Source organism: Sinocyclocheilus rhinocerous, unplaced genomic scaffold (genome assembly GCF_001515625.1).
Source record: "Sinocyclocheilus rhinocerous isolate Xijiao unplaced genomic scaffold, SAMN03320098_v1.1 scaffold32, whole genome shotgun sequence".
Lineage (NCBI taxonomy): Eukaryota > Metazoa > Chordata > Actinopteri > Cypriniformes > Cyprinidae > Sinocyclocheilus > Sinocyclocheilus rhinocerous.
This window is the reverse complement of record NW_015654496.1, coordinates 134,615-143,073: the sequence shown is the minus strand read 5'-3', so window position 1 is coordinate 143,073 and position 8,459 is coordinate 134,615. Positions and strand designations below refer to the sequence as shown.

General features: G+C 38.2%; 1 protein-coding gene across 1 annotated transcript; it reads left to right on the top strand.

Moving 5' to 3' along the window:
* The first annotated feature begins 425 nt into the window (after window positions 1-425).
* On the top strand, window positions 426-8,245 carry LOC107717173 (protein jagged-2-like). Its single transcript, XM_016523848.1, has 8 exons — window positions 426-438; window positions 682-936; window positions 1,437-1,497; window positions 1,637-1,767; window positions 4,364-4,483; window positions 4,992-5,105; window positions 5,541-5,654; window positions 7,647-8,245. The coding sequence occupies exons 1-8, from the start codon at window positions 426-428 to the stop codon at window positions 7,880-7,882; spliced, it is 1,044 nt and encodes a 347-aa protein (XP_016379334.1). The 3' UTR covers window positions 7,883-8,245.
* The last annotated feature ends 214 nt before the right edge of the window (window positions 8,246-8,459 follow it).

Below are 8,459 nucleotides of genomic sequence, written 5' to 3'. Positions count from 1 at the left end.
AATGTTACAAAAGATTTCTCATTAAATAAATGCACCTCTTTTGAACTTCATCAAAGAATCCTGAAAAATAAAAAGTATGATGGTTTCCACAAAAATATGAAGTTTTCAGAAATAAATTACACTTCACAATATAATCACATAGAAAGCAGTTATTTTCAATTGTAATAATATTACAGAATTTCCACTGTATTTTTGATCAAATAAATGCAGCCTTTGTGAGCAGAAGAGACTTTCATAAACCTAAAAAAAATCTTACTGATCCCACACTTTTGAGCTGTAGTGTACAGTGTTTAATATTACTTAACTTATTTAATATTTAATAATATTTAATATTACTTACTGTTTAATACTTAATATTGCTATTTAAGATGTCGTGGTTTTATTTTTAAAACGCCTTTGTTCTTGTATGCTTAATGCTTGTCCACATGTACTTCTATTGTAAGTGCGTTACTATAATAGCAGTTTTTGCTTGCTTAAAAAAAGGGACTGTCAATTTGAGCTGTTGATTTAATAATAATAAAAAAAGTAATGAATTTATATTTAAAGCTTAAAATGTATTATTCCTTTCAGGTCCAGTCTTACTTTTGTTGGCACATATCATCTGATAGCTTTTCAATGTCCTTTAGAGGGAAAAATGAGAAAGAGATTTTTATTTTATTTTACTCTGTCTGTCCCCCCCAGGTAGGGAGGAATTAATAGAGCGAGTGCTGCTGTCCTCCATGCTGAATCCAGGTGAGCAGTGGCAGTCCTTCCGCCATCACGGCCGCACATTCACTCTAGAATACCGCCTGCGATTCCGCTGCGATACCAATTACTACGGCCCACTCTGCAACAAATTCTGCCGAGCACGAGATGACTTTTTTGGCCATTTCAACTGTGATCCTTCCGGTATTAAGGTGTGTAAGGAGGGCTGGACTGGAGCAGAGTGCAGACAAGGTGAGTGGCTTGTGAGTGACTTAAAGGCAGGGTATGTGATTTTTCAAAAACACTTTAGAACACAGAACTAATCGTTGCCTGGGTTGCGTACGTATATGTGGGGCGGAGCTATCAAAATAGGGGCAAGACCCTTTTGGGGTAGGGGCGTGTTTGTTTTGGTGATTTCAAATATCAACATTGGCTACCAGAAATCACTTACTCTGCCTTTAAGGGAGAGAGAAATGTCTCCCATGAGATGATCAAGGAAGATAACCTATTACCACCATATCCTAAGTGAAAACATTCAGCTAGCATTATATTAACAATAGTTGAGTAAGCGGCGCATCACATCATGACCTGTTACATTTGGCAATGGCGTATGTGTCCATTTGAAAGTTTTTTTCTATTTGTCTAATTCAGTTATGAGTGTTAATGATCCTCTGCACCTGTAAGATGTCTGTAGTGAATAATTTTGATCATCATATCACTAATCTGAGTCAACCGTCTGTGTGCATGTGTAGCGGTGTGTAAGCAGGGATGTCACATGGACCACGGCTCCTGCGATCTGCCCGGAGAGTGCAAGTGAGTCTGTCCAGGTTTCAGAAATATCACACCCTCTCTGCAAGCTCCACCGAGCGCTGATGCATGCCATATTCAGTACTTGGTTTTGTTTGTCTTTTTCTCACTTCCTGTCTGCTGTAACCTCTCTCTTTCTCTGTAGATGTAATTACGGCTGGAAGGGTGGTCTGTGCGATGAGTGCGAGACGTTTCCTGGGTGTGATCACGGCACTTGCACTGAACCCTGGAAGTGTGTGTGTGACACAAATTGGGGCGGCCTGCTCTGTGACAAAGGTGAGATGACACCTGCAACACAAGGAAATGTGCTGGAGCATATGTGTGCAAAAATGACTGTTCTTATAATTAGGGCCATCAATCAGTTTTTAATATTTACTTGTGATTAATTTCATAATTTTCTGTCTTACGTGTGACACAATGAGTTGCTTTTTAAGAAACAAATATGTGGATGACACTTAGTTGTCCTTAGCTGTAGCTGTAATATATGCGCATATTTAAAGACAGCAGAAAGAGGCTGATTTCAACACTTGTCTTGTCAGAAATAATTTACATATACAGTACACTACCTTTCAAAAGTTTTGGGTCCGTAAGATGTGTTTTAAAGAAATTTCTTGTGCTCATTAAGACTGCATTTATTTGATCAAAAATAAAATAAAAACAGAAATATTGTGAAATATTATTACTATTCAAAATAACTTTTTTCTATCTTAACCTATTTTAGAATGTAAATTATTACTGTGATGGCGAATCTGAATTTTCAGCAGCCATTACTCCAGTCCCTCAGATGATCCCTCAGATATCATTCTAATATACTGATTTGCAAGAAACATTGCTTATTATGATCAGTGTTGAACACAGTTGTGCTGCTTAATATTTTTTGTGTAAACGGTGATACACCATGATTTTCAGGATTCTTTGATGAATAGAAAGTTCCAAAGGACAGCATTCGTTTGAAATAGTAAAGATATTTAAAATGTTACAAATTTCTGTGACTTTTGACCAATTTAATACATCCTTGCTGAATAAAAGTATAAATTTCTTTTAAAAAAAAAACAAAAAAAAAACTCACTGACCCCAAACTTTATATAATGAACTTTTAGAATGAATTAATTATTAGGGAAAAATACCTATGATATTTATGTTTATTTGATGCAGGTGGCTGGAGTAAAAAAGGGGGCTAGAGTAGCTCTGCAGCTCATCAGAAATACTACCTGACAGATGTCAATAAAATAGGAAAACACTTTATTTTATCTGAATCTGCCTGTCAATCATTTTGTGCAGGATTGCTGACAACACCTTTGCAAGGCAGGGTTTTGGAGAGAGAAATAATGAAGTAATGTCATATTGAATAAACATGTTAATGGCGTTAATAAAATGAAAAGTGGTAAACATATTTTATCACACGTGAGTCATTTGATTCATTGATTCCGAGACATGCTAACCGCTTACTGTATAGGCAACATTTGTGTAAATAGATCCAGATTAGCTGATATGGACCCACGCGTGGGGTTTCGTTAGGGCTTTGTAGAGGTGTAAGCCGATAGTCTTGGGTAAACAGAACGTGAGCCGTGAGGTGGAGGCTAAAAAGGGCTCTTGCCATTCAGCGGTTTAGTGAATGGCACTGTCACACCCTCACACACACACAAATATATATACACACACAAAGGACTAAACCTATGCAGACAGATGAATTGAGGTCATAAAACTAGATACTAGCTAGATCTCTATGGCCACACACACACACACATACACACACACACACTCACTCACTCACTCACTCACTCACTCACTCCCTCCCTCTAAACTCAGATCTCAGGAGCCAGTCTGCAGCCTGCATCATTTTCCATCATAGCGCTGGTTTTAATTTGTGTGTCTATTTGTATGTTGTGGTTATAATTCTTCCAGTTAAGCATGCTTGGGTGTTGTGGGTATATCTTCAGGAAACAATCCATTTGAGTTGAACTCATCCCTTCAAGCATGACCTTGTAGGAATTCTTGGTTAGATTTTGTATGATTTATGAAGTAAACTACATTTAAACAAAGTCTGAGACGTCAAACTCAATTTGTGTCTAGACCAAACTGGCATTTTGTGTAACCCCATGAGTCTGAGCTTGCAATTATTGTTTAGAAAATCCTTTTCCTACAAGCAACAGTTCCCAGTGGTAAATGTAAATTTTAGGGAGCTCTTATACACATATATTCACCTATGGATGGAAAGAGGGGTGAGAGTGCAGGTCACATGTGTTCTTATTACAGATGTTGGTATATTGTATTGCTGGAAGTGATGGCATGTGGATCAGTTTTGGATCACGTCTGTTTTCACATAGCTATCAGTACTGTTTGAGTCAGTTTAAAATGGATTAATTTTAATAATTTGAGTAAGAAAACAGTACTCTGAATCATGTGGCTTTAATTTGGCTTAAGTTGGTTGGAGGGCTGTTTATCATTCTTTTTTGCTGCAAGGAAAAATTAAATGATGATAAATTTGCATTGGTTTTGTCCTTACCACAAGTTTTTTTTTTATTTCTTAAGTCAACATGGAACAACATTCATAACCCAGTGTATTACCATAATGTGATATTCGGTGAAACAGGATATTTAACAGGAAAAAAAGAAGTGTGACGGGACTTGATTTTATCCATAAGGAATTGATTGGATCATGGAAAGTGGACGTTTGGTACTAAATTTTGCAGTCACCACTACAAACCACTGTGTTGGTTGAAACTGAAGTGGCTCCGCTGCTAAAGCACAATAATAAGTGTGTTCTATTGTCTAATTTTTGCTCTTCGAATCAAAAAGCACATCAATTTCAAGATAATAAATTGTCAGATTTTCCTAACTGCAAAAACATGTTTCTCTCTCTTGTATACAGATCTGAATTATTGTGGTAACCATCACCCATGCAAGAACATGGGTACTTGTACCAACACTGAACCCAATGAGTACCTGTGTGTGTGCAAGGAGGGTTTCCGTGGCCGCAATTGTGACATCGGTGAGATGACTCTATAAAACACAACCATAAAGTCTGTCAACCCTGACAGCCTATTGCAACCACACCTCAAAGATGTGCTGTTCCAAAAAAAAATCTGCCGAATATTGTAGTCAAAATTCACTCCTAGAAGAAGCGCTGCATGCTATCAGCTCTTATTTTTCGCTGTGCCACCCAGCATGAGTCTGACCAATTATCTCCTCTGTAATGATAATTTTAGTCTGTGTTAACATGTGATTTCTGATGTAGCTCTGTGAGGTGTTGATAAGAGATAAATTTACTGCTCTGGAGTTTAAAGCCTTAAACCAAGAATCACTGTAAGATGACAAATGCAGATAACAACAGCTTAAACTCTCTGTTCATGTCAGAGGTGAAATGTGTCATTTCTGCTCCAAACAGAATAAAGCTGTACAGTAAGCACTTCTGACACAGGTGGTGATAGCACAGGACATAAGACACAGATGTGATGCAGATTATAAGTGTGTATCGTTTCTTCTCGTCCCCTTAACAGTGGAGCACGCCTGTCTCTCCTCTCCATGTGAGAATGGTGGAACGTGTGTTGAAGACCCAACAGGCTTCAGCTGCGCGTGTGCGCAGGGATGGACGGGACCCTCCTGTGCCTCCGGTAGTTAAACATATAAACGCACACACACACACCTGCACAGACTGCAATCAGCACCAATCAAAGGAAGCTGTTATTTCCTGTACTGCTGCAGCCAGTTTTAGTCAGATCTACACCAAAAAAAAAATGCTCCTTAGCTGGAGCACAAACAATCAGCAATCACACACATGCACATCTAGGATGCACAGATGAGAGGTAGGTAGGTAGATGGATGGATAGACAGAAGGATAGATGGGTAGACAGGAGGATAGATAGGCAGACAGGAGGATGGGTAGATACAGTTGTTGGATGGATATAGATAGATGATAGACATGAGGATGGTAGATACAGTAGATGGACATACAGATAGATAGATAGATGGATGGATGGACAGATGGGTAGATTTAAAGGCAGTGAAATCACATGATGAGACAGAGAACATGTTCTTTTCGTCTGCAGTGGTGTTGCAGTGTGACTCCAATCCCTGTGGGCGTGGGGCCACGTGTCAAGAGACGCCGCAAGGTTTCCAGTGTCTGTGTCCTCCGTTCTGGACTGGCAGAACCTGCCAGCTCGGTAAGTATTAAAAGCAACACTCTAGCTTCACCTGTCCTGAGCCGTTCATACATGTCCGCACATGCCTAACTTGGCCTTACTTCGTTCCCATCCACAGCCTCACCTGATGAAACCTGCCTCTACCTGCCTAAACTTGTCACAGTCTGTTTTTACCTGTCTGTAATGTGAACACCTGTTCTTTCTTGTTTATGCTCGGGTTCCTCACCTCACTCTCAGGGTATATAGACTAGAAAGGCACCAAGGAATTAAATCTAAGAAACCCTGTAAAAATATTACAGAAACCATGAGACCACCACCACGTTTGCCATTTGAAACCACCAAATCATAACAATCATATCCAGAGATGGGAAACTCAGCTTTCTGGGGAAAGTAAACACATCTTGTGTTAATAAATTCCGTATCAGCACAAGCCACATTGAAAATATTCAGCAGCATCAGTGCTCCACTGACCATTATCCGTTAAACCACATCAGACAATTTCATGCTACAGTGTGCAGTGGATTTAATTGCTGAATAAAGAGGACCTGTGGTTGGATCCATCGCTGATGTTGCTGATTGCTGGGAGAGTCTCTCTCACACTCCATTGCCCCAAGGCCCAAATCAGCTGTGGCTCTTTGGAGTGTATCAGTGTCTCTGAACTGTTGACACTCTGGGAAATGCAGTCATGTGTCACAGTGACACCTCAGAAAACAGCCGTTAGCGTCAGCACAAAGAGATCTGTCTTTGAGAGTGAGTTCCCTTTTGCAGCCAGCCTCTAGCGGCCAGTTGATGATTTACAGTTTAAGTCACTTCCTTGTTGGCTTCACGAGAGAGAGCGGGAGGTTGCCGCTTGGTTTTAACGGAGCCATACGGAGATGGCAAATGTGGGTAGAAGTAATATTTTCTTTAGTGTTTTATTAGGAACAATTTAAGTGAGATTGTCAGATAAGTCAGATTGTCACAATTGCTAAAATATACACTCAAATGTATACTTTTATTCTGTAAGAATGCATTAAATTGATCAAAAGTGACAGTAAAGACATTTATAATGTTACAAAAGATTTCTATTTAACGTAAATGCTGTTCTTTTGAACTTTCTATTCATCAAAGAATACTGAAAAAATATAGCAGTTTCCACAAAATGTTTCCACAACTATTTTCAACATTGATAATGATGTTTCTTGAGCAGCAAGTCAGTATATCAGAATTGATTTCTGAAGGATCATGTGACACTGAAGATTGGAATAATAACTGCAGAAAATTCAACTATGCAATCACAGGAATACATTACATTTGAAAATATATTAAAACAGAAAACAGTTATTGTAAAATTTCAAAATATTAATGTTTTACTGTATTTTGATCAAATAAATGCAGCCTTGGTGAGCATAAGAGACTTCTTTTAAAAACATTTAAAAATCTTAATGAACCCAAACCTTTCAAAGGTAGTTTATATTATAAAACAATTCTAAAATTTGATTGGATGAGCCATGTTGATTGCTGTGACTGCACATTAATTTAAATTTTTGTTAATTTGGCAAGCAAATGATTTTTGATTTTGTTATTTTAGCAACACGTTTGGCTAATTAACTATTTCTTCTGTTAATGAATTATAATTATCATGCAATTATTTATTGAATTTCACTTCACTTCGTACAAACTGCATCCTTTAACCATGGTAATGTCATATTGGAAAATAAAAATGGTTATTTTGCATCCAGTTGAAGACATCAGAATTGTGGCGAATTTCAGAATAAAATAGAATATGGAATGAGAATTCTTGATTTTAGCGCTCATCCTCACAATTTCTAGCCTGCAGCAGATTGGCGGTTGGAGGGGAGTGGTTAAGGATATTCTGCCCAAAGGAACGTATTTACAGAGGGGAAGCACATTTTCAGAATTTGACTAAAGATTACAAAGATATGTTTTTTCTGTGGATTAATTATTCATCACAAAACTAGTAATGAGTGCTATCAAAGTAAATAGGGTCCGTTTTCATTTTGTGCTTTAAAGGGCTCATCCGTAACCTCGACCACAGCGTGGCCCTGCTGCCTCCTGCCCAAACAGTGCCCACCTCTGTGCCCATGCCAGTGCTCTGCAGTGAAGAGATTGAACTTACACTTCCTCCCTCACCTGTGCCCTCTCCAGCTATAAAACCAGCCCACGGGTCCAAGCTGGACATTTGCAACCGCGAGCGGGAAAAACTAAACCGTTTCCACTATGCAGAGAACCAGGAACTGGAGGTGTGACCGCACTTTGACCACTGGGAAGGATTCTGACTTCTTGGTTCAGAGGGTCTGTTGTGTTTGATGTATCGTAATCAACCTCTGCTGGTGAACCTTGACCTCTGAGCTTTGCATTATAGAGAGGGTTCAAACTTGGAAGGGAATTATTGGCACAGTCACAGGCTGAAGAAACTGTACGGACAGACAGGGTCCAAAATTTTAACACACTTGTCAATGGTGGGTAAACTCAGAATATTTAACAGACATAAATATTTCTAATCAGTCATGAAACTGTATTTATTTTAATAAAATTCCATTATTTTGATAGAATTTGTGTTTAGAAAAAAAAAAAATCCGATTTGAATTAACTTTTTTCATGAGATAAAATTGCACTGTTACAAAAATGTGAGTAATATTATAACAAAATATGGCATCACAAAATTCTGGTCATTATCATAAATTCGAGATAATAAGTTATGGACTTATTTAGTAGACTGTTTGATTTTTAATCACTCACGTGATTTACATCAGTGAGGATGAGATTATCATTTGTATAATTCGATTTAAAACATTCATTTCAACATCCACTTTATTTACCCCA